General features: G+C 42.8%; 1 protein-coding gene across 7 annotated transcripts in view; it reads left to right on the top strand.

Moving 5' to 3' along the window:
* PTPN13 (protein tyrosine phosphatase, non-receptor type 13) overlaps positions 1-24,628 on the top strand; it is a 227,927-nt gene that overhangs the window by 160,180 nt on the left and 43,119 nt on the right. For 5 of the 7 annotated variants that reach the window (XM_019552792.1, XM_019552788.1, XM_019552787.1 and 2 more), the window contains 12 exons: positions 1,953-2,027; positions 2,127-2,301; positions 6,086-6,239; positions 6,402-6,540; positions 6,995-7,147; positions 8,748-8,930; positions 9,734-9,896; positions 15,649-16,072; positions 16,245-16,342; positions 19,188-19,244; positions 21,890-21,979; positions 24,275-24,382. In XM_019552792.1, coding sequence (XP_019408337.1) covers positions 1,953-2,027; positions 2,127-2,301; positions 6,086-6,239; positions 6,402-6,540; positions 6,995-7,147; positions 8,748-8,930; positions 9,734-9,896; positions 15,649-16,072; positions 16,245-16,342; positions 19,188-19,244; positions 21,890-21,979; positions 24,275-24,382 — 1,819 coding nt within the window. The remainder of the gene's footprint in view (positions 1-1,952; positions 2,028-2,126; positions 2,302-6,085; positions 6,240-6,401; positions 6,541-6,994; positions 7,148-8,747; positions 8,931-9,733; positions 9,897-15,648; positions 16,073-16,244; positions 16,343-19,187; positions 19,245-21,889; positions 21,980-24,274; positions 24,383-24,628) is intronic. The other 2 variants (XM_019552791.1, XM_019552794.1) reach the window with 1 other exon arrangement.

The following is a 24,628-nucleotide window of genomic DNA, read 5'->3' as shown; positions in this document are numbered from 1 at the left end:
CAAACATATTTCAACAGCATCAGGCATCATTAAACCAACAAGCTGGGACAACTGTGTCTGGCTTTGAAACCAGTCAGAGAATCAGCCATGCTAAAATCCCAATGAGATCTTCCCCACCCCCGCTACAGTTCACACTGTATTATAATGAGAAATCCTTCTTTCCATTCAAACTCTTACAGTGTTGCTCAGAGTAGAATGAAATTAGGACTGAGATGGGTTTCTGGTTCTAGTTTCTCTCATGGTTCTCAAACAGCACAGATTTGATTTAAATCAAATCAGTTTAAATCATTATTTAAATCACTGGTCAGGAAGCCTTGATTTAAACATTGTTTTCTACAAAAAATGCATTCTTGTTGTTTGATATAACTTTCATTAAAATATTCCCAAATGGTCTCTTTTATGGCCTGGCAAGCCTACTGCCATGATCGGTTTTCCCTTCTACCATACCATTCCCTCACTAGATCTCAAATCAATGGAGAGGCTATACTCAGAAACTTATCCCTCAAGACTTGTGGAATATTCTGCTCAAAATGGTTCTCTCTTGTTTCTACTGCCCTTCCAAAGGCTGGAGAAGAGCAGGGGAATGAGCAGGGGGCTGGAGACCAGCTTGGGGAGGCGGGGGACTGTCACCCCTGGGGGGGCCTGGGACTCTGCAGACAGGATAGCCCATGTGTTGTGGTGGGGGCTCTGCCCTGTGAGGGGCAGGGGACCATTGACAATGCATAGGGGATGCACATGCACTCCCTAAGCATGGCAGTGCACCACCTCAAAAAAGGTGCTGCCGACACTGTCAGTGGTGCCTGTAGGCGATTGGTTGCCACTTGCCACCCCAGCCCCCCAGTCTTAAATTTGCACCCCTTTTATTTGAGCTGCTGCAAGTGCACATGCTTGCATGTGTGGATGTGCCCTGTGAGATTCCTTAAAAGGAGTAGGGAAGTAGGTTTATTCAAAATGTACAGCAATGAAGTAAATCAAACTCCTCTTCTAACATGTCGTGATAAATTCATAGTTTCATAGGCTTAAATTAACCTCACCTTTTAAACAGGTAAGTTAGCCTCATCAGTGGCACTTGGGGCCAATTTATGTGGTTTTTTTCATCCCACTCCCCCTAGGAAGGCAAGTAACTCTATGTAAGTAGTGCATAGGAGAGTGACCATCCACTTTTGATCCAGCAGTCTAGTATATAAGGCATTTGCCCAGGAAATGTGATGCACAGTACTAGGGCGCTTGCCTCCAGAAGTGTTTGAATATACCTTTCCCACTTCCCAGCATAGTGCCCTTACTACCAGCCGTTGGTTATACATTGCCAAGAGCACCTTTCACTCCTCCTCTTGAACATAGCCCACTGGTAGCCAAGTGGACAAAATACTTTGGATCAAAAGGAAAGCCAAGGAGAATATAGTGCATTGCCTTGGACAAACTCCTCTAGAAGGAAAGGGACTCTGAGTTCTGGCCCATGCCCCAATGATGTTTCTGCATTTTGTAATTATTAGTCACTGGGTAAGTAGTGAATTAGTTTCTGCCCCACTTGGGCCAGCAGCAAAGGCAGGGGCCCCTAGTCCGTGTATAAGACTGAGACTGAAATATTTTTGTGTGTTAGTTTTGAGCATTCAGTCTTTTAACCATGTCAATGAATGACAGACAGGCTATGCCTAGCACCTGGCAATCCAAAGGCATGGCAGCATGTTCACATGTTGCATGTGACAGAAAATAAGATTTGTACAGTACTAAAATATGTGAAAAATGTTATGCATCAGTTGTTACAGTAGTCAATGTGACATCTCTCACATGCTAGCACAGTTGCATTCTTGCAGCTAACCCGGTTTCTACAAATATTATAATCTTAAATCAGTATTGATTTTGGCTTTGCACTTTCCCCTTTAAAAGTTATTGCTTCTCAGTTTCTTGTTTCTGGTATACGAAGTGTTAATTCAGACTTTTATGCTTTGCAGAATTTCTTTGGGCCTGAGTTTGTAAAAATGACCATTGAGCCATTCATCTCCCTGGATCTACCAAAGTCAATCTTGGTAAGAAACATTTATTTAGGAGTCAGTTACAGTAGAAAGGTATTAAACTGTCAATACACTTGCATGGCGAATGGAAATTTTATGGGTTCTTTTCTTCAGACTAAGAAAGGGAAAAATGAGGATAATCGACGGAAAGTAAACGTAATGCTTCTAAGTGGACAGAAGCTGGAGCTGACCTGTGATACCAAGACCATATGTAAAGATGTCTTTGATATGGTTGTAGCCCATATTGGTTTAGTGGAGCATCACTTGTTTGGCTTGGCTACCTTAAAAGGTAAGATCAATATCTTAATTTATTTGGTGTAGTGTAAAATTACTAGAATTGAATATGTAATAGAGGACAAATAAAGGAAAATTTATGATGACTAGAATACCAGACTAGTCATTTATGGTTAATCCTCTTTGGGTCCCTTTCTGCTGCCCTCACTCATGCCCTTCCTCACATCTAGTAGTATATTACCTTGTTCTGTGAATGATCCCATTTGCTCAAATGAGCAAAGTGCTATGCAAAATGAGTGACAAGCAACTTCTGAGTGGCCTGGTATCTTTGTACATGAATGCAGAGGCTTCTCTGACACTCTGTAATTACAGTGCATCAGAGCAGACTCGATTAAATGAGCCTGCTGGAGCATGGTTATTACTGTGCTCCAGCAGATTCCCATGTTTCATGCATCAGTGTCCCCATGCTTCAATATGGTGGTGAGGGTGCTTGTACTAAAGCTCGTTGAATGAGCTTTAGTGCAAGCACTCCCATTGCCATTTTGAATCGTGGGGACACTGATGCATGAGATGCTGCAGCTCTTTCATTATAGCAGCTCTCAGAGCCACTCTAATTAAAATGTTGCCTCCCTCTCCCACCCCCAGAGCACATGTAAAAGTGCCCCTTGTTAGTCTGCATTTTCTTTGCTTCTCAGTTTGTTTGTTACTTACAACACCGTTCTGTTCAACACCGTTCTCAGCCCCCTTCCACTACTTGAAGCTGGGTCTGGTCCTAATTGCTCTGTTAGAGTCTGCTAACCTTACTCTGACTCAGCAGAACTTTACTATACAGATAGTCTGGCTAGGATCATTAGAACTACTGGTGTGGAAAGGTAAAAATTTCTATAGAAGGGAGGCAGCACTGAGCCTTAGCAATTCTATATTACATTTGGTCAGAAATTGCCCAAGTGAGTCATTCTTCAGTTAAAAAATGTCAATTTGGCGAAATTGGTATAATCCACAGGTTCAGTTTGTTTGACAGCAAGTTTCTTACCCACTTGCCCATCCCTCTGGCAAGCTACCGTGGAAACAGAAGCCTGGGAGCCTTGGCTAAGGTGGGATTTCTGATGGCTTCAAGGCACTCCAGTTCATGTTCTGTACAGTTTAGGGAAGCTTACACTGTTTTGCAGAAATGTAATTAAAATAACCTTCCTGTTTCTTTTTTTTTCTGAACAAAATTGGATAATTTCCTATGCCATAGAACATTTTATGCTGTTGAGATTTTTTTTTTCTTGATGCAGAACACATTTTTTGAAAAATTCCTGTAGAATGGTAATTCTGCCCTGCTCTATTCAGTTTGCTAAATCTTTTACTTAATCTAGTCTTTTAAATCTATTTCAGCTGTAGGGAGCAAACCAAAACTTTTACAGTGCCTACCTGGTGGGTACGTTAGGTTTTGTGAATAACAGGAATGAATGACCACTCCATTAAGACCGCTTAACATACCATGTTTTCTCACATAGAACACACCCTAGAATAAAATGCTCACTGTGTTTTTAAAGGCAGAATGAAGAAGAAAATATATTCTTTGTAGTAAGTAACTGAGTAACAGCAGTTAGGGAGTCAAGGCTACTTAATGTTCTGCTCCCTGTAGCTAGGGACAGACATTACACATAAACTGGTTTAAGATATCAGAAAGTGGCTTAAGATATCAGAAAGTGGCTTAAACCTGTAACAAAACATAAATTCAATGCACATAAACCAATTTCAAAATGGCTGAAACTGGTTTAAGATAAACGTGGTTGAATGTAGCATCAGACTTAACTGATTTGGGTCAAACCAGTTTATGCACTTCATAGATTCATAGATATTAGGGTTGGAAGGGACCTCAGCACATCATTGAGTCTGACCCTGTGCCCCAGGCAGGAAAGAGCACTGGGGTCAAATGACTCCTCTTAAAGACCCCCAAGGTAGTGGAGAGCACCACCTCCCTTGGAAGCCCATTCCAGATTCTGGCAACCCTTACCATAAAGAAATTCTTCCTGATGTCTAACCTGAATCTGTCAGTTTGTGGCCATTATTTCTAGTTACTCCAAGGGGTAAACAAAGTATCTCCTATCCCTGGCTGTCCCCCACGATGAATTCATGGATGGCCACAAGATCCCCTTGCAGCCTTCTCTTGTAGAGGCTGAAGAGATTCAGGTCCCTCAGTCTCTCCTCATAGGGCCTTACCTGCAGGCCCCTAACCATATGAATGGCCCTCCTCTGGACCCTCTCAAGGTTGCCCACATCTTTCTTGAAGTGTGGCACCCAAAACTGGACACAGTACTCCAGCTGCGGCCTCACCAGTGCTGCATAAAGGGGAGGTATCACTTCCCTGGACTGGTTTGTGATACACCTGCTAATGCACGATAAAGTGTGGTTATCATGCATCTGGGACAAGGTCTGTCCCAGACCCCTTCCTAGTTTAAGTTAAACCAGAGTCCCCCAGCATCCCAGCTGCTTTGCAGCCATGGGCTGGGCTGTGCTGTCTGCTTCAGAGAGCAGGGCTGGCCCCACCCCTCTGCTCCCTACCGAGGGAGATTGCAAGCACAGCAGGGTCTGCCTTGCTTCCCTCAGTGCTTGCTGCTTAAGCTGGGATTCCCCCATCCCTTCCTCCCTTCCATCTCCCACAGCACAGACCCCAGCCCCATGGATCCTAGGCATGTGGTATGTTAACTAATGCTGAGAGGTGTCTCTGTGTGTGTGTCTCTAATTTCACTGGGACAGGCAAACAGAACAGTGTCTGCTTAGTGCTTTTTGGAGCTAATTAACAGGTCAGCTGGTAATGTCCCTCTGTTCCTTCCTTGAAAAAATCTGTTTATGAAGAGTTTGAGCTAATGAGAGGTGCTTTTATTTTGTTGATGGGCTGATAAACAGTGTGTTACCAGCCTCCTGCTGGTTTGCGGCCCTGTCAAGTTTCCAGACAGTATGAAGAAGCAGGGAGAACAAGATTGAGAAGCTCAGGATCATCAACAGATGCATGCACTACACACCTCACCCCCTCTTGCCTCAGAGTGCTAGCTGGGAGTTGGGGTCTGGCAACACTCCCGCCCCTTGAGCAGTGAGTGTGGAAAAGCCTGGGACAGTTCAAGGCCTGGTAGAGATGTACACCCGTCCCTAATTGGAGTATCCTACTGGGGCCTGGCCATACCCCTCCTTCTCAGTGCACCACAGTGGAAGGGAAGGGAGGGCACCCCCTTTCTTCTAGCCTGAGCCACTGCAGGCATGTGCCCACATTTCTTGAGTCCAGAGGGAATGTGTGTACTGTTGAAAAGTGGTTCAACCTAGGCAGGTTAGAGTAACCTGCAACAATTGAATCAGTTTAGGCTCAGGCTTTTTGAATGTCTGTCCCTAGCTTGTGAGTCTTATGCAAATTTTACTTTCTCTTTACCCTGGTAGAAACTGTTCTTACCATATTTCTTGCATGTAATACACACAGTAATTTTCAGCCCAGCAGCTGCTTTGGGGGGGGACAACTGGTGTACGTGAGAAAACACGGTATTTCATGTGGGCCACCACCAAGCAGTCATCATGAAAATGAGTACTTTGTTTCCACAGATCTCATGTGGGTCTTAAATGGTGAAAGGTTCTGTTACTTTACTGGACCATATATTCAGTCTTCCGATAATGATATTCCCATATTTCATTTTGTTGTGTGTTACAAGTCTCTGTTAGCTGTCATAAAATAAATGAGAGATGTAGTCCATTTCAAAATAAGTGATCCAGACCAAACTGGAAAAGGATAAGCCTAGCTTTAATTATGCACCTGGAGGAAATATCTGTTTTACCAGAAAGCTTCTGTCCCTTTGTTGTTGTAGACAATGAATTTTTCTTCATCGATCCTGACATAAAACTAAGTAAAGTGGCTCCTGAAGGATGGAAAGATGAACCCAAGAAAAAAAGCAAAACCTCTGTCAGCTTTACTTTGTTCTTTCGTGTTAAGTTTTTTGTGGATGATGTCAGTCTCATACAGTGAGTACATGGCCACTTAATTTTCTCTTCAGCCTCTTAATTAGGTCCACTCCCTACCTTGTAAGTTTCATTCTCAGTTTCCCTATGCACATTATTAGATGTAATTTGATTGTATAGAAAAGCTTGCTGAAAGAAGCAGTATTGTGTGGTGTTTCTTACTAGGCACACTTTGACGTGTCACCAGTATTATCTACAGCTGAGGAAAGATCTTCTGGAAGAGAAGATGCACTGTGATGATGAAACAGCCTTACTGCTGGCATCCTTGGCCCTACAGGCGGAGTATGGAGATTACCAGGCTGAGGTAGGGTATGCCTTTTTCTATAGATGATAGCTGTTCAATTTCTGCAATGTACTCTATGGTATGAATCAGTGCTTTATTGCAGTTAGTTAGAGGTTCTATTGATCTGATATTCCAGCGATTGTAATGCTCTTTGAAGTCTAATAGAGAAGACATGTGTCTTCATACAGAGTTTTAAACTTCAGATCTGGATCAGTGTATTGAACTGATCTTCCCTTCTATATTTTATTCTAATGTGCTAATTTGGGCATTCAGTGGAAGTTGAATCAAACCCTATAAAATCCCATTGGTATCAGTGTGACTAAAATCAGGCTTATAGTAAAAAACCACATGGGAAACTTATTTCTGAATCTAGGTTCAGAATCTTGGTTTAAAGTCCATCTTTAAACTTTTATTTTGTGAGTTTTGCTTTTATACTAACATGAAAAACATCTCACAAAAGTGCTTTGCTTTATAGGTACATGGCATGTCCTATTTTCGACTAGAACATTATTTACCAGCTAGAGTGACAGAGAAGCTAGATCTGTCCTACATCAGAGAAGAACTATGCAAGCTGCACAGCACTTACGTGGGAGCATCTGAAAAAGAAACAGAGTTAGAATTTTTGAAGGTTAGTTATGATGCCTCTCAGAGTTGGCCTCTTTCTTCACATGAGAATCACTGTCGGAGACTATGAGTTATGAAAAAAAAATGGACTTAGAGTGGAAAACAAGGGGAATACATAAACTTCCAACATAGCTTTTGGAGGCAAAAAAGTAAAGAAGAACTACTTAAAAAGTAAATTACTTACACTGAGGAAAGGAAACTATTAAATTGATAGAATAAGCCTTTAATTTTCTTCCTTCGTTTGTTTCACTGGCATAACTGGGTCTATAACTAAAATGTCATCACAAATTAAAACAAAATCTGATCCTTATAATATTATAACCAAAACTCTGGGTTTGTTTTTTCTCTCCTGTTCTGAAATTTTACTTCAAACAATAAATGAATCCCAGTTTGTGATACCACAAAAAATCAGAAGTCTTACTGCAATTGATGCTTTCTATTTTGGGCTGATGTCTTTTGAAACAGCTTCAGTAAAGAAGGGAGTACTGAAAACATTTGAAAACTGCTTAACTCCATTGTTTTTTCCTTTTTTATTGCAGATAACCTTTAATGTGCTATGTCAATAATACACCTATTAGGCTGTGTTTGCAGATAAAAGAGAGAATTTAACCACCTACATATTCTGATATATTTCCAAAATGTTTTCCTTCTAAATTAACTATACAGATTGCTAGTATAAGGGCCCAATTTTCAGTTACTGAAATGGATAGGAATTTTGTCCTTAACTTCAGTGGGAACAGTATTGTTGCCTTCATGCAGATACACTGAATACTAAACAGTCTTAGAAAGTATTAATAAACGATTGGAATGATTATACCAATACATGGTTAGACAAATGAACATGGACAAGACAAATATGCAGCATTGGAAAGTGTAACAAGGAACTGCAAATAGAATACACAACAGCAAAATGTATTCTGTGTTCGGATTTTGAAAAAGGGCTCTGGTAAGAGCTCTCAAGTCAGTTTTGGCCTATTGTAGGAAGCTGTCTGATCCCGGGAAGGATTAACCAAAAAAAAAGGTAACAGAAATTTCCAAGATGTTCACACTGCGCTCACTCAGAGCACACAAGAGAAGATTCTAAACCTTAATCTATTTACAGATCTTCAGAGGTTTGCCTTGTTTTCTCATTACTACATACGTTATTTAAACCATGTAAGATGCTTTCAGGTATTACAACCTCAAGCAGGCTGACAGAGTTTGATACTACTTCACTCTGAGTAGGTCAGTGGTATTAACAAGTAAAAAAATAAATATGGTTTAAGATGTGACCCATAACAATTTTTTTTTTATGTTATTTTTAAATAGTTTATAAAGGATTAATAGATTAGAGGGTTTTTAGTAAGCAGTTGACTGTTACAGAGCTCAGCAGGTGAATAGGTTGCTTATAACCATGGCCTATAATATTCTATAACACTTTCTACTGATATGTGCATTTGTTTGTAGCAGACCATACACTCATCTATAAAACAGCTATAAAAACTGAAATTTTATAGTGTGGTAAATAGTACCAAACATGACCATATGATATATCTTTAACTGGCACTACCCTTTTGGATTAATCTGATATTCTCACATATGTGCTATTATATTGTTTCATATAGATATGCCAGCGGCTGACAGAATATGGAGTCTATTTGCATCGTGTATTGCCCGAGAAGAAATCCCAAACTGGAATCTTACTGGGAGTCTGTTCCAAGGGAGTCATTATTTTTGAGGTTCACAATGGAGTCCGGACACCAGTTCTTCGTTTCCCCTGGAGAGAAACAAAGAAAATATCCTTTAGTGTATGTCTGTATATATAGTTTTTGGTCTTGTTTTAATTTTTTTGGCATTTGGCAAATTAGCATTTTCCAGTGTGATCTGTGAATACCTTTTAGTATGGCTGAAGTTCTGTTTCCAAGGAGTAAAACCATGGGCTTTGATGTTTTAAAATGTTGTATTAATACAGCCTGTAAACTGCAGAAGCACCAAACTCAGTATAGACAAAGGATGATGGATTTCTATCCCTTTCTTGTGGAATTGCTTGGCAATTTTGAAATTTACTGGTGTTAATTTAGCAACTGATAAACAAAAAAAAGTCTCCATCTCAAACTGCTTATCTATGTGAAAACTGCAAATTGTTTTTTCATTACTTAGATTTTACCTAGAGTTGGTTAGCTGTAGTCAAGAACACTTAAAAGAAGGTGAAGAAAAGACCTCAAAAATTTGTTAACACTTTCATAAATAAATAATATATTGGGTATCCAGGGTCCACTGGTTTTCAGCAGCAGCTGGGTTCGTAATTCCCTTTAGAGTTTTAAAATTTCCAGGCTCTAAGTACGGACTCTATTTCTGTTAGTTTGTTAGTGACCCAACAGGAGGCAGTAGTAGAGGTTGACTGGTATATAAAAAATTTTTTTTGCCCTGTTATTTCACTGGATAACATCAAAATTATTTTTGTTCGTCAAAATATTGAACAAAATTCATCCAGCAAATGTGATTTGCTTTAGCAAATTCAGCATATCCTACCGTCTGTGTGCACAGAAATGTTATGTCCATTTTAGGCTAAAAAAAATCACTATTTTTATTCCCTATTTTTTTCTTGCAGAAAAAGAAAATAACACTACAGAACACATCAGATGGTATAAAACACACCTTCCAAACTGACACTAGTAAGACTTGTCAGTATCTCCTGCACCTGTGCTCCTCCCAGCACAAGTTCCAGCTACAGATGAGAACCAGACAGAGCAACCAAGATATTCAGGATATTGGTAATGACTGGAGATGGTTGTATTATTATATGAACAAATTTTACGTAGAGTACTGTAACAATTTCACTGAAATGTGGAACATACCTCTGTGGAAGGTGACTGTTATAATATAGGGGTTCTCAACTTCTGGCTCATGGGCCAAATCCAGCCCGTGGCACTATGTCATCTGGCCCATGGGACTCTCCACAGTCCAGAAATTTGGCATAAGGGGAGTGGTGCTGTTAAATCTTAGGACCTATGCGTTGGATCTGGCTCCTGATCCCAGCACACAGGGCTGGGCAGGGGCAGTGCTGGGCCCCCAGGACTCAGTCCCGGGACCCAGTTCAGCCCACAGATGGGCCCCATACCACTATCTATCCTGCAGGGCCAAAAGGTTGAGCACCATGGTTCTAGTAGATTTTCTTTAGGTTAGCAGTTCTCTAAATGCTGTCTGAAAAGTTGCTTGCTCACCTGGTACTTGTTCTTCTCTTTTCCAGCAGCCACATCTGTATAAAAGACAGCTGAAAATATTTTCCTTTTGCAACTTCTCCATTTTATTTGATTCATAGCTGCTGTAGAACAGAGTGTATTTGCAAATAAAAGAGGTGGTCCAAAGCATTACAAACTGGAGAGGAAGCACTTCATGATACCAGCTATGAAAGCTGTGGAGTATCTAATTTTTATGTTAAGTAAAACCTGTAGTTGATAGCAGTAACAAATTTATTATCAACGTGAGACAGTTGCTTTAGAGAGTTGGGGACAGATGATTTTAATGAGTGTGTAAGGCAAAACAAATCAAGTCCTTTTCTTAGATTAGGGACTTAATTTGGCTTGAACAGTGTCCTCTGCTTTGAAATAGCTGAGTTTGACACCTACCTGGAATACAACTGACTTGGCTGGCTTTTACACATTTCCCAAAGCACTATTTAATCTACTTTGTTCATGCTCTCTTTGTTTTTGAGTGACCTACCTCCATAGCCATATCTCCACATTCCAATTGCTGACACACTAAATTTCTACCAGTTTAGCTGAGTTTGGAGGCTGGCTCCCTGACAGTATAGGTGCTGATTTTTTTATAGTGGAGAACAACTTTGCAGCCTGTTTGTTCTGTCAGACACTGCACACCATTTATCCCAGTGGTGCTAATCCCTTCAGCCCTGCAGGCCAGAGGAGTGGTTCAGGGTCAGTTCACAGGCAAATCCAGTCCTTGGGCCCAATCTAGCATGCCTGGCTAGGGCTTGATCTGGGGTGTGGGGCCAGCTGGGCCATGACCCAGTCTGGTGCAGAGGGATGTCCCAGCAAAGAACCCCAACTCTAGCTCCAAGCCCCATCCGCTGGCCTGAAGGGCCTGGAAATTTGGCAGTGGAGGTCCCAATATTAATTGCTGCCTCTCACTCACTGCCAAATTTCTGGACATGTGGGGAGCCCTACAGGTTGGATCTGGCCTGCTGGCTGGAGACTGAGCACCACTGGAGATTGAAAGCAGGGGTTTTCAACCTTTTTTAATCTAAGTACCCACAATGGCCAATAAACAGGGATGAGGGGGTGTCATTGGCAGTCCCTCAGAGTTGAGGATGACATCCATCAGGCTTGATGGGTCCTCAGGTGAGTGAGGAACCCGATTCTGGATACACACATTCTTCAGCAACGAGGGCATGTTGTTGTGCGGGGGGGTAGCGCACAGCCAGATGCCAAGCAAGGGGATAGTGTGCAGCCATGGGGCAGGGGAGTGTGCAGCCAAGTGGCGGGGGGTGAGGGAGGTGGTGCACAGCAGGACTCTGAGTGAGGAGGCAGGAACAGGAGCAGGCCAGGGCGGGGAAGGTCACTGGGCTGGGGTGAGGGTAGTGGCGCCCCTCCGTGGGGCAGGGAAGCTCACCAGCCTGGTGTGTGGCAGTTGCAGCTGCTGCATGCAAACTTCCCTGCCCTGCAGAAGGGTAACGCTGCCCTCGCGCAACTCGGGCCCTACTCCTGGGAGGCGGCAGCGCTCTGTTCCCACTTGCCCACGTGTACCCCCTAGGACCAGTCCAAGTACCCATAGGGGTATGTGTACCCCTGGTTCACAACCCCTGGCATAAAGAAATGGAATAAGTGGCTTGAGGCTTTCTTGCCATATTCTAGCTCAGTATTAGTGTATACTTAAAAAGCAAGTAAAGTTTTGCGTACAGGGCTTTTTTGGCCTGCCAGACTCAGTAACTGTTACACTTACACAGCTTCTGTTTTGTTACGGGAGTCTGGAAACTAATAGGCTACATTTGCTTGTGTGCACAGCAGCCTTCTCTAAGTTCAGAAGCCTTGGAGTTCAATCATCATTTCTGAGCAAGAATTAAATAAAGGCCATGGACAGGTATTCATTTCTAGTGGTAAAAAGTTCACATAAATTCTAACTTCTAGGAAAATAGCCCAGGATCTGGAACACGTGTGTGTTTCTGCCCCTGGCTGGAAAACTACGCAAGTATGCAGGCTCTTAGCAGAGCCCATTGATTGACAGCCTGCCAGTTTTCCTGATTGAGAAGATACTGTGTGACACTTGGTGTCCTCAACACTTGAGAGAAGCATTCAGCCATTCAAGTTAGTATGGGAGGAGGGAGGTTTTCTTGATAGGAAGTGATCCAACTTTTTGTGGAAAAAACAGTTCTCTTTTGCAAGAAACCCCTTGAACAGCTGTATACTCTCTTTTTGTGCCAGCTCCTTTAAAATGAGCTACATTTCTTATAGCAGGAATAGAAAATGGTGTAAGAAAAATAGTCTTTGGGGAAAAAGTAGAGCACCACTAATATGCAGTTAAATTGTAACAATCGCAGAACAGATAAACAAGATAATGCTTTATTATTAACACCTTCCTACTACAGTAGTGTTCAGATACCATTATTACTAGCTGTGTACGAACATAAAATGAAAGTGGTTTTCTCAAAAGAGCTTTTGATGGGAGCATGATGTAACACACAGGTGCCAAATACAGCAGCATGGGGGAGAAAAGATTGGTAATAGCCACTAATGACTGACTTTAATAGAAAGTGTACAATGTTGATAGTTTATATCTTTTTCAAATTGTATAAATGAACAAAAAAAGTTATGAACTGTCTCTAGTAAGCCATCTGTCTAGCTGCTGGCAGTGTGTGAAGCAGGCCCTATTCAATTTGGATTTGGCCTGAATCAGGGATAGTGATTCAAGTCGTTGATTCAGATCACTGTCCCTGATTCAATTCAGCTGAATCCGAACCTAAAGATTCGATGCTGATTCAGAGAATCAGCGATTCAGACATAGGCACAGCTTTAAATATTTTGTCTACATACCTTGAGGCACCAGTGCAGCTTGTGGATGCTGGGGTGCATGGAGCGTCCCACAGGAGTACGAGGGGGCCCTCCACATGCTTGGTGGCAAAACCGGAAGTGGACCAGAAGTCCACTTCCAGGTCTGCTGGGAGCATGTTGGGGGTCCCTCCGCACCCCCCAGCTTGGCGATCTGCTGCAGGGGGACCCCGGGTGCCCCCCCAGACCCAGGAGGCACCAGTCACCAAGCCGAGGAGGTGTGGGGGGCCCCCAGCATGCTCCCTGGCAGACCCAGAAGTGGACTGGAAGTGCTTGTGGTCTACTTCCGGGTCTACTGCCAAGTGTGCTAGAGAAACCCCTGCGCTTCTGTGGGACACTGCACGCGCCCCAGCATCGCAGCATTCATGAGCCGCCTGCTACCTAGAGGTATGTGGAAAAAACATTTAAAGCTGTGTCTATGTCCGAATCTCTCCGAATCAATTCGAAGGGTTCTGATTTGATTCAGGGAGATTAAAGGGTCCTCTGATTCAGTTCGGATTCAGAGATTAGGCCACTGAATTGGGCCGAATTGAATCGGGGACTAAAGCTTTGCACAGCCCTACTAGCTGCTTTCATTAGACAGTGCAGTTTGAGCACCAGTGATAGGGAGATTATAAATTGGTGTTTGGAAAAGGCCAAAATCCAGTTCTGAAAAATGCAGTCCATCATGTCTAAAAGGAGATTCCCAAGACATTTCAACTTAGTTTTACCAATGCATTTGATACTTTATCTTACAACCTTAAGAGCACACTTGGAATATTCTGTATGGAGTGGATACCAAGTTTAGAAATGGATATTCAAAATCTCAAAGGAACACATTGAAGGTTTGCAAGGATTAATTGAGGATTAGGTCAGGTTTATTAGGAAGGACTTCAAGCACTTGTGTATGTTCAGCCAAAAGGAAAACAAGACAGAGAAAGGACTTGATTACTCTGTGTGTGTGTGTGTGCGTGTGTGCGTGCATGCGTGCATGCATGCATGCTCACTCCTATAAGCATTTAAGAGTCTTAGGAGGGGTCTTGGCAGAAGGAAAAGACATGATGTGAACTGTGGAGCTGCTGAGACTTTTCTTCAAATACTGCCACATAACAAGGAATAGGTACTAAGAGAAGTGATTGGAGCAGGTAATAGACTTGAAAGACAAGAACAGGTGTGCAGTCGTTGCCTTTAAAAAATGCCAAATGCACCTTTGATAAATCCTTTATTAGGAATCTGTATATTTGTTATAGAGAATATTGAACTACTAAAGCAGTTATGTCCTGCTCTAAGTACAAGACATAACTGTAGTAGCTCAGCCACTACTGTGAAAACTGTTCCCAGGTGGCCTTCTAAATTGTAACTACTGAACTGTAAGTAGACGTACTGGAACAGCCAAAAAGTATGGATGTCCAGTTAAGTTGTAAGGGGGTGAAAAGATGCACCTAAGTTTCTTTCTGTTTGTAAGCATCTCTTTTCCAGTCTGTGTGCAGAGGATATATATGCAGTATACAAATTTGCATTTTAAAGACAGGAGCATAGGATGGATCTGAACTAAAATCAGGGTTATTAACGGCTTCAAATGAGCTTATTCTGTTTAAGCGCCAAGTGTCAGTTGTATTCTGTTCCATGTCAAAAGACTTTGTTGACTGAGGAAATCCCAAACTGTAATATACCTGAGTGAAATGGCATTCAGTGCCCAGCAGGAAAGGCTGCCAAATTAAATTGGCCCTGAAACAGGAACTTCACAAGTAGTACACAGATTAGGAATCCAGGAGAAGCTAAAAGGGAGAACCAAAGAGTCAGAAAGTAGATTTTGCTATTGAAAGAGAGGCCAGCTTGAGCAGAGAGGTAGTTCAGGAACAGCTGAAAGGCAGGTGGGGAAGGAGAGTAGGAGGATCTGGAAAGGGGTTCCAGCCCAAAAGTGTTCAGTGAAGCTTTGGAGAAGTCTTCAGAAGTTATTGGGCCTTTTGAGGGGCTTTCACCCAACACTGTGTTAACAGTTTTGTGCATTAATGTTAATGCAGGGCCTCAGTCTTTTAGTGAAATTAATAGTGTAATGTGAGCACTGACAGAGAAAATGTCTCCTCAAGTCTTTGAACTGTCCTGATGTAGAATGGAGTATATTCACTTTGTAAAAGTGGTTGAGGAACAGTCTTTTGTGCACCATTGCAGTTTAGTCGCAGCAAATAATGTGAATACTGATTAGAAGAAATATTCTGTGTGAAGTTTGTGCTCTGGACTAGCTTGAGGGCTAAGTCTGAGGTGTGCATACTGTTGTTAAATCCAGACTGGGGTATCTGAGCTAGATTCCATGGTATCTTAATTAAATCATTTCTATATGCTAAACAGCTGAGCTTAAAATGCCTCATGCGCAATGAAAGCTTAAAATGTGTATTTGATATGAAAGTATTACATAAATGTGTTTTATATTTTTAAAGAGCTATAGTAGTATTATAATCTATGCAAAATTATTAATTTCTTGCAGAGAGAGCTTCTTTTAGGAGCCTGAACCTTCATGCCGAGTCTGTTAAAGGGTTCAATATGGGCCGTGCAGTCAGTACAGGTAGTCTGGCTAGCAGTACAATTAACAGACTGGCAGTCCGACCTTTGTCAGTTGAGGCTGAAATTCTGAGGAGACTGTCCTGTTCTGAGCTCTCACTTTTCCAACCACTTCCTGGCTGTTGTAAAGAGAAAAATGAGAAAACTTCCTGGGAGGAAAGACCTAAAGCCATGAGCAAATCATTTCATGATCTGAGTCAGAGCCAAGTCTCTATCTTCCCCCAGCGAAAAAATGTTATAGCCACTATGGATTCCTCCCCAAAGAAAATAGAGATGTTATTGGGAAGAGTCTTCCAGCAGACGCCAATATCTGATACTGGATCAGTATCAGGAGCAATAAAGCTGAACAAGTAAGAATGTCTTTTACTTCCCAAAAATATATTTTTATGCAATAAATCTACTTTTAGTATCACTTTTCTTTGGTTCCATATTATTATTTACACCATTATTTTATTATGTTGACACTCCTTCCTCCCTCCCCACTTCTGACCACCTTTCCTTTTCTTTCCCCTTCCCCTTTAGTTCCAAATCTCATGCAGGTTTAAATAGAAGTCTTGAAAGGAGGAAAAATGAATCAGACTCATCATCCATCGAAGATACTGGTCAAGCCTATGTTGTAGGTCAGCACAAAAAAGTATTATTTTTTTACTTGCTAACTAAAATCTGGAATATTTTCTGCTGCCAAGTGTAAACATGCAGGCTAATGGATTGCTTTAATATTCTTTTAAGGCACTGTATGCAGTTGGCTTACATTGTTTTTACATATGAATTTCCCCCTTTTTAAAATAAAAATATAATCATGAATCAAAAAATTCCTCCTCAAAACAATAAACATTTCGGCAAACATTCTGGATGGGGCTTCACAGCTTGAACACCATTTTGCTACTTTTGAGATTTATAATGAGAAGGAAGGAGTAGGTAGGGCTTATTTCCTGGCAGCAGGTTCAGCACAGAAGCAGTATAGGCACACCCAAAGAATGTCCAGGGAGTTAAAATAATGTTATAAGCATCTTGTAATGCACGGCTGTGCAACTTCTTAGGGCTGGGAGCTACAGCAGCAGGGGTGATAGACTCCTCTCACCTCCCAAGCTGCAAGCTCTCCCAGCACTGTGTGGGCAGGCAGACCTCCCAGCTGCTGCACCAGGAGCTCCCCCTACATACATAACTCCTTGACTGAGGGCTCCCCCAGCACTGCAGGGTGCACTGTACTGTTCTGCACTGCCCCTTGGAAAGAAGGGAGGGGGAGCCTAGAGCACCCAGCTGTGACAGCTATGAGGGGAGTAGCAGCTCAGGGGAGCTTTCTTTGAAGTTTGGGGCGGGTGCGAAATTAACCGCTTGTGGGCTACATGCAGTCTAGCCACTACTTGAACAGCCCTGTGCTGTTGTATTGTGTTGTAACTTCACATTTAGGTGTTCCCACTATCTTTGTTAAGCTAGGTAACACAAAGTCTGAGTGATAGATTCTTCCTATATTAATTTTCTTTTTAAATGAGAATTCTGCAAGTTTGAAGCTCTAGAAATATGCAGTGTAAAAAAATCTCATACAACAGTTGATTTGCACACATAATATATGCCTTCTGGCAGTATAGACACCTCTGTCTTGTATTTGCATACTGTCACAGGAGCACCAAGGTGTCCTGTGCCATGGAAGTAAAAGGAACCGAGCTGCCAATCAACCGGGCAGCTCAGGTGCCGGTTGCCAGGGCAACCAGGCGGGTCAGGTGGCCAGAAGGGGGCAGGGCCGGGCCTTTATAAACAGCCCAGGCCGGAGCCTGACTAGCAGTTCCCTTCTGGCAGCCGCAGGAGCAGCCTGAATTGGTAGTGGCAGCCTTGTGGGGCTGACTGGCTGCGAAGATGCTGGGGATGAGAGCCCCTTGACGAAAGGTAGGGTTGGAGGCCCTGGTGGGGGGGCTCAGTGTTTAGGTTATGAGCAGGAGACTCTGTGTTTTATGTTGAAGCCAGGTGGCTGGTGTCTTGGTTATAGTACATCCGGAGGACCGGGTGAGGCTGTAGGGGAGTGAGGAGGCCTCACGGGAGCTCCCCAGCAGCTTGGGGGTTCCCGGTGCCCAGCAGGGGCACAGTGCCACAGCGGGCACAGCATAAGGAGTGCCAGGAGGGCACTCGGGGTGTGGGGTTGTAGCCCCCGGCACAGGCCCCAGAGTGGGGCGGCGGGCGCGAGAGGCGCGGCACAGGCCCCAGAGTGGGGCAGGCTCTGATTGATAAAGACCCAGTAGGGTCAGGGAGGCCAGGTAAGGCTCCGGCCGCCTGAGCCCAACCCAGGATTCGTGGTAAAGACCCAGTAGGGTCGGGGAGGCCAGGTAAGGTTCCGGCCGCCTGAGCCCAATTCGATATTTACCAGTAGCAGGACATTGGAGTGAATAGTAGGAGCTAGGGCGGCGGTGACGAGCCAGGCCCAAGGGGCGCCGGGAACAGGGCGGCGGCGACGAGCCAGGCCCAAGGGGCGCCGGGCGGGCGACGAGCCCAGGGTGCCGGGGGAGAGCACCTGAGGGGCAGGGGACCGTACAACATCCCACGGAATAGCTGCGAGGCTTGGGGCATGCTAAAGGGGAGGTTTGGAGGCACGCATACTCCTTAAGGGAGGGGCGCACAGAGGCGCCCCATTTGGAGTAGGGGCAAGAACACACATACCGCTCACTAGGGGAACAAAGGCAGCCTCCCATTTAACCTATTAAACAGCAGAGTCACGGCAGGCGAGGATTTGAGGTTGCCTAGTCCACCCTAACGTGACGATAGGGGGCGCTAGGGAGTTCACGGCCGCTCCTAGGCCCCACTCCTTCACACATACACATGCATGCTCATACATATGGGACAAAGACTCTTTCTTTTTGTAGTGCTGAGGAAGTAAAGCTGCCAAAAACTGGGCTAAAGAACTCAGTTTTTTGAGGAGGTAGAAGTTTCCTTTGAGTATGTGTGGACCAGCAACTAGACAACATTATCACATAGTCACTCATACCTGCCTAGGCCATGACTCTGCAAAGGGTTGAGGCCACAAATGTTTTGCACAGAGTTGCAATAACTTCACTGGGCATTATATAATAACTGTTTTCTTGGACTAATCTTTTCCAGATGGAGATTAAATGAAATGTGTTAAAAAAGATAGATCTTAGTCATAATTATAGCTCCATGACTATTTCCATTTAAAAGTCTGAAATATTTTATTCCATGTCTCAGCACTATCTTCCTGAAATGAATAATTCCAAAGATACCTATTTCTTTACAGAAACCTACTTGAATACCAATATTTAGCTGAGGTTCTTTGAGTAGATGTGATATCTTGTATTAGACCAACTCAGTAGCTGGAAAAAATTCCTTGGCAAGCTTTCAGGCGCAGTCACCCTTCTGGGTATAAATCAATGGGAGTCTATCATAGTGCAGTGTTGCTGATCAAGAAGTACAGAGAGCAAAAACTTATATTTATCTCTAATAGGTATATTTATATCCCAAGTATAAGCATCAGTAGTTCTGGAAATCCTCTTTCATCAGCACCATTGAAACAAAATGGTAGGTTTGTAAATAATTTGCACTGAGTTCAGGTTTTGTTACTGTTTAACCCACTCTTAAAGTGGTCGTGCAGTTTACTGATCCTACCCGTTTATTTCTCTTTCTCACCTGTTCTAAATGTCATCACAAGACAGATAACAAGAAAAGTAAACCTCACTTTTAAGAATAACTTTAATAAAGTTGTAGGGCCTTCCAATTTTGTCAGGCTAAAACAACACAGCAAATGTAAAGAAAGAAATTAATCCAAGAAAGGATCATTTTTATAGATACTTGTGACATTTGTGTTTCATTAAAACATTTAAAGTCTGGGAGTAGTAATAAACATTCTGGAAGCTATAATCTAGTTAGTATATCATATGAAGTAATGCAGTTTTTCCCTCCTCATATTTACCCCTTATGCTAATATTAACTAAGTTCAGTTCTGTACTTACAGACTTGTTCTGTGGAGTTATTTTTGTAAATTTAGCATGTTTTCACTGGATGGTCAGACTTATAAGTTGCCCTGATAGCTGCTGAGTTTCCTTATACATATTAGCTTTTATTTGTAACAATAAATTGAACCTACTAATCATTAGCACCTAATAACTATATTACATTTCAGCATTTAACTAATATTTAAGCAATTACAGTAGCTTGATATTCAGTTAAAAAATATGACAGTGTTTTAGGTTCCAGAAAGATATTGAATGTTCTTAATTTTGCTTGCCTGTCACTACTTAAGAAAAAGTGTACCTGCTTTGGAAGTATAGAAAATGCCAGGGCTAACTAAAATGTCTTGAGGTCCTTTTCTGTTGTGTGAAGTTTTATTTTTTATTTGAGTATCTGCTAAATGACCACATGGACAGAAACCTTGCAACTTTGCAGCAAGGGGCTTAAGACAGATTTAAACTACAGAGTTATTTATATTTTGGTATTCCACATATAGGAAATTGATCTCCTGTCTCAAAATGTTTTGTGCTGAACAGAAAATCTGGCATTCAGTTAATAAATAATTGCAGGCGTTTGCCAGAGCATCTTGGGTTGAAACATTATTCAGCATCATAAATGTACTTACAGAAGCTAGCAGTTGAAATGTTTTCTCCTTTTCCTGCATTGTACATGCCAAAAGTCCTCTGATAACTATGGAGCAAGCAGGGTTCTTTTTGTCTTTTAAATGCTGTATTTGCAAAGAATAGCCAACAATATATATTGTAAGTGAGCTGCAAGTTTCTTCTGAAGTCCTTCACACATATAACCCACCCAGAATTTCCCATGTGTGCATTTCCCTGATGCAGGAAAGCACTTATGTCTGGGGCTTAACTTTTTAAGCATAGTCTTAAATGCTGCAGCATCCTGGAATGCCTTACTTACTATCTTTTCAGGGCCCCTCTGGGATCTAATGCACAATTCATACAAATGTGCCTCCTGCCATGCAACACATGCATGGCAGGCAGCGCAATTATGAGACTGTGCATTAGATCACATCAAACCTTATTGTCAGAGCAGGAGGAGCCCAAACCCAGCCCCCTCCCCCCCGCACCAGTAACAAGCAAGATCCCATGACTCCAGCTGAGGGGTTTCCAGCCTCAGGAATGCCCCATATACCTGTGGGGCTACAGAATCACTGCTACAGGAATCCCCTCACCTCAGGGGGAATGGGATTGCTGCAGTCCTTCCCAGGGTCAGGGGATTGCTCAGTCCTCTGGCCTGCAGGTCCCCATACTCCTGGGTTGAGGCAATCATCCCTGCAGCACTCCTTTGGCCCTTGCGGGGTTTCCATGTATCCCTGGGGCAGGAAATCCTCCAGCCTGCTGGTTTCCCACACCCTGGAGCTCTAGGGATTGCAGCAGCCTTGACCCCAGGGTCCAGAGGTTTTATGCACCTCCAAACACTGGGGATCATGGCTGCCACAATCCCTGGGGCCCAGGGGTTTTATGCTGGGCATCCCTGTGGCTGGGAGCCCCATCAGGTGAACTCTTTATGGCATGATAAGTACTTTGCACGTGTAACTGGTCTCCAGGTAATAGCACAATTAACCAGTTAGTCATGTAATACCTGTAAAGGCCTTAGGGGTGTTACAGACTGCCATGCAGTGTTAGCACTATTTGGTGTGCAAGCATGATTCACAGAATAAACCCAGACATTTCAAATAGGAATCCAGAGTGTAAAAAGCACTGTGACATCTTTTGCTCTGAGTTCTTGCAAACAGAAGAATTGCTGTGTTTGTTTTTTATTTTTGACTACAGAAAAATAACTAAAAACTAACATTTTCCAAGGGATGTCCATTGAAAACCACGGGCTTAAGTCCCTCCTTATTCAGGAAAGCACATAAGGACATGCTGACTTGTCACACTTTGGTGACTTGAGATTAACAAGTTGTAAAATTAGAGGGCAGGTTATGACCCCCACATAGTAATTCCTGAAGAATTTTTAGGTTGGGAAAAAGATATCTGAATCACTTTTTAGTTGTGAGTGAGCACTATACGGACACTTCATCATGGGGACTATTTGAAGAAAACAGGTTGTGTTTGGGGTACCAACTTTGAGGGTGACATTTTGAGCTATAGGAAGAACATTTTAGTATTAATACAGTGGTTTGAAGATCAGTTTAAAGGCTGTGATATATCATTTCGTGACAATCTAGTTCCTTTCTTGTCATCCAATAGATAGTCTACAAATAAGTCAGTCTTTGGCATCCTCACCAGAAAGAGAGATCACCTTGGTGAATCTGAAAAAAGATGAAAAATATGGTTTAGGTAAGTTGATATCATCATTTATACCCCATAGTTTCTAAATACAAGAAACTAGAAGTGAAATAGTTTCTCTCACTGTTTCTTTTTTTTTTAACTGAGGAATCCTGGTCAGGGGACAGCAGCCTGGGCCAGTGAAATAGTCTTTGGACCTGAAATTTGGGGCTAGGGCTCTGTTCCTGGTTCTGAATAACTGGGAGATCTTGGGCAATTCTTTGTCTCATTTTCCCCATATGCAAAATGAGGATAAAGATAATGTATCTGCCTTTCTAAAACAATATTAATATCTCCATAACTGTTTCATTTAGTTTTTAATTCTATAGATCTGTAACCTACTAAAAAAAATCTCAATGCTGTTTGCAATCTAAAGAGAAAAAATCGTTCTATAACTGGGCTTTCAGGTTTGGTCTATGTTCAAGTGACAGAGATGGCTGTGAGATCTTAAAAACTATGCAGAAATCATTCTGAGCCAACTTTCTACTATGTAGCATAATATTTCATTAGAGAAGGAGCTTTTATTTGCATGTTGAAGCACAGGACTAGAAGAAAAAAGATGTGGATTTCATTCCCTGCTCTGCCACTGACTTAGGTGTGTTTGGTTAACTTTTTCCTCTATAATATTTTCATACCAATCCCACATGTGTAAGGTCCCTTTTTATGTTGCTTTGAACATTGCTCTGTAAGTTTTAAAGCAATACCAGCCACTGCTTTCAAACAGGAAAATACCAATGAGCAATATGACATATTTGAGCTTTAAACTTGAAGCCTGCCAGAGAGTGAGTGGTGGAGTGGGGAAGAGAGAGAGAGAAGATTGGTGTGCGTCCACTCTTGCTGCTCTGAGATGTATAAAAGATACCTGAAAAATGGGAGAGAAGATCCAGACTGGTGTTCTTAAAATTTAACTAGGGTGGTCCTTTGCAGATCAGGTCTTTCAGCCTTGATTAAGGGAGCTGGGTGTTGCATTTTTGAGAGAAGTTTCCTTAAAATGTTGTTCAGACTTTTCAATTAATAGGTATTAACCAACCAAGCGACACTTGAAGTTTTAAATAAATGAAAAGGTTACTGTTGGCGTGTCTGGTTGTCCACCCGTCAGTGCACGTCCTGCCGATAACCCCTGGCCTGAAAGCGTACTCACTTAGAGTCTGTATGCGTCAAACTGCCTGCCACGTCTTTGATGATTCATTGGTTCAGTGTTTTCTCTGACGCATGCACATCCAAAAATGAGACTTCCGGTCACACAGGGTCCGAGGTAATTGAGGGCTCCTTCCTCCCCTACACCCTCGCCCGGGTCTCCAGGAATGTCCAACACCCACAAGTCACTGCTGCCCTTCAAGTCTCCCCTCTGGAGGGGTGGGGGTGCAATTCCTCGAACGAAAAACAAAATAGTAAATGCTGAACCAAATACCCTGTTCCCGACTGGAGCAGCAGACTCAAGGTTCCCGTGTTGGTTTCAGTAAAGTCCGACTCTCCCACTCAAGAGTCTCCTTTTCCTCTCTCTTGGGAAGAGCTGTCTGCCCCTTAGGGCCTTTCTACTCCTGGGGCAGTTCCGTCCCTCACCATGGACACAATGCTGCCCGGTCAGTTGCCCTGGTCCCAGGGCTTCCCACCGAGTAGCCCCAGCCAGGGCTGGACGCTCCCGGTCGGCCTAGTTCCCCCAATTGGCTTCAGGGCTCACCGCCCCGAGCTGTCCCGCCTCTCTGGGGCCTTACCCTTGCCCCAGAACATGCGGGCTAGGCGCATGCCAGCGTGCATCTGCCGCTCCGGACTCTCGCCGGCAGTCAGCTCCCGTTCTGGCTCTTCCAGTTCCACGCCCCCTCTCCTCCATTCCGGTGCAGCCTTTAAGCCTGCTGGCTCTGCTGCACACCTGAAACAGTTAAGTAAGCACCCCGCCCTCCGGGGAAGGGGCGTGTTGTTACTGCGGAGATTCTCGCCCCACGTGTCTCGGGGCTTGTCAGCTCCAATGCTCTCGCACAGTCACCCACTGAATAAATGTGTTTTATCTCTAAATCCCAGTTCTACAAGTTTTCCCATCACCCCAGAAAAGCTAGTTAGATCAGATCTGAATTTCTTATATAAAACTCAAGCAGAGAAGAAAAGTTTATTGAAATAGCTTTAAGCCTTTATCATGCACATGTCAGTCTCTTCCTTTTGAATGTCACTTTTTTAAATTAACGTGTTGTTTAAGTGCTCTTTGAAAGCTTGAATAGTAAGTCTTTGGTATCAAATGAATGGTACAAGCATGTAATGCATGGAATTACTTTTGATTGATATCTCTGTGTGTGTTTGCTGTTTTTTAAATAGGTTTTAAGATAGTTGGTGGGGAGAAGGCTGGAAAACTTGATCTAGGAATTTTTATTCATTCAATTATTCCTGGAGGGCCAGCTGACTTGGAGGGGTCTTTAAAACCAGGTAAAATTATGTGATTAGAGATTATTGTACTTTAGTAACAGATTAAGAAATGCCTTTACTAGATATCTCCCTAGGTATTTGCCATCCTCATTTGATGACTACTATTTTGTTTCAAATAATTCCATAGCTCCATTTCTGTCTCTAAAAAGTGAACCTAATATTGTCCAAGTGACACCAAATTACCATAGTGAAAAAAATTGTTTATGTTGAATACCTATTTGATACCTCAATATATTTAGTTTGTCC

The sequence above is a fragment of the Crocodylus porosus genome, unplaced genomic scaffold, assembly GCF_001723895.1.
Source record: "Crocodylus porosus isolate Cpor-Errol unplaced genomic scaffold, CroPor_comp1, whole genome shotgun sequence".
NCBI lineage: Eukaryota > Metazoa > Chordata > Crocodylia > Crocodylidae > Crocodylus > Crocodylus porosus.
Note: the sequence above shows the minus strand (reverse complement) of the source record. Positions and strands in the feature narration are given on the sequence as shown.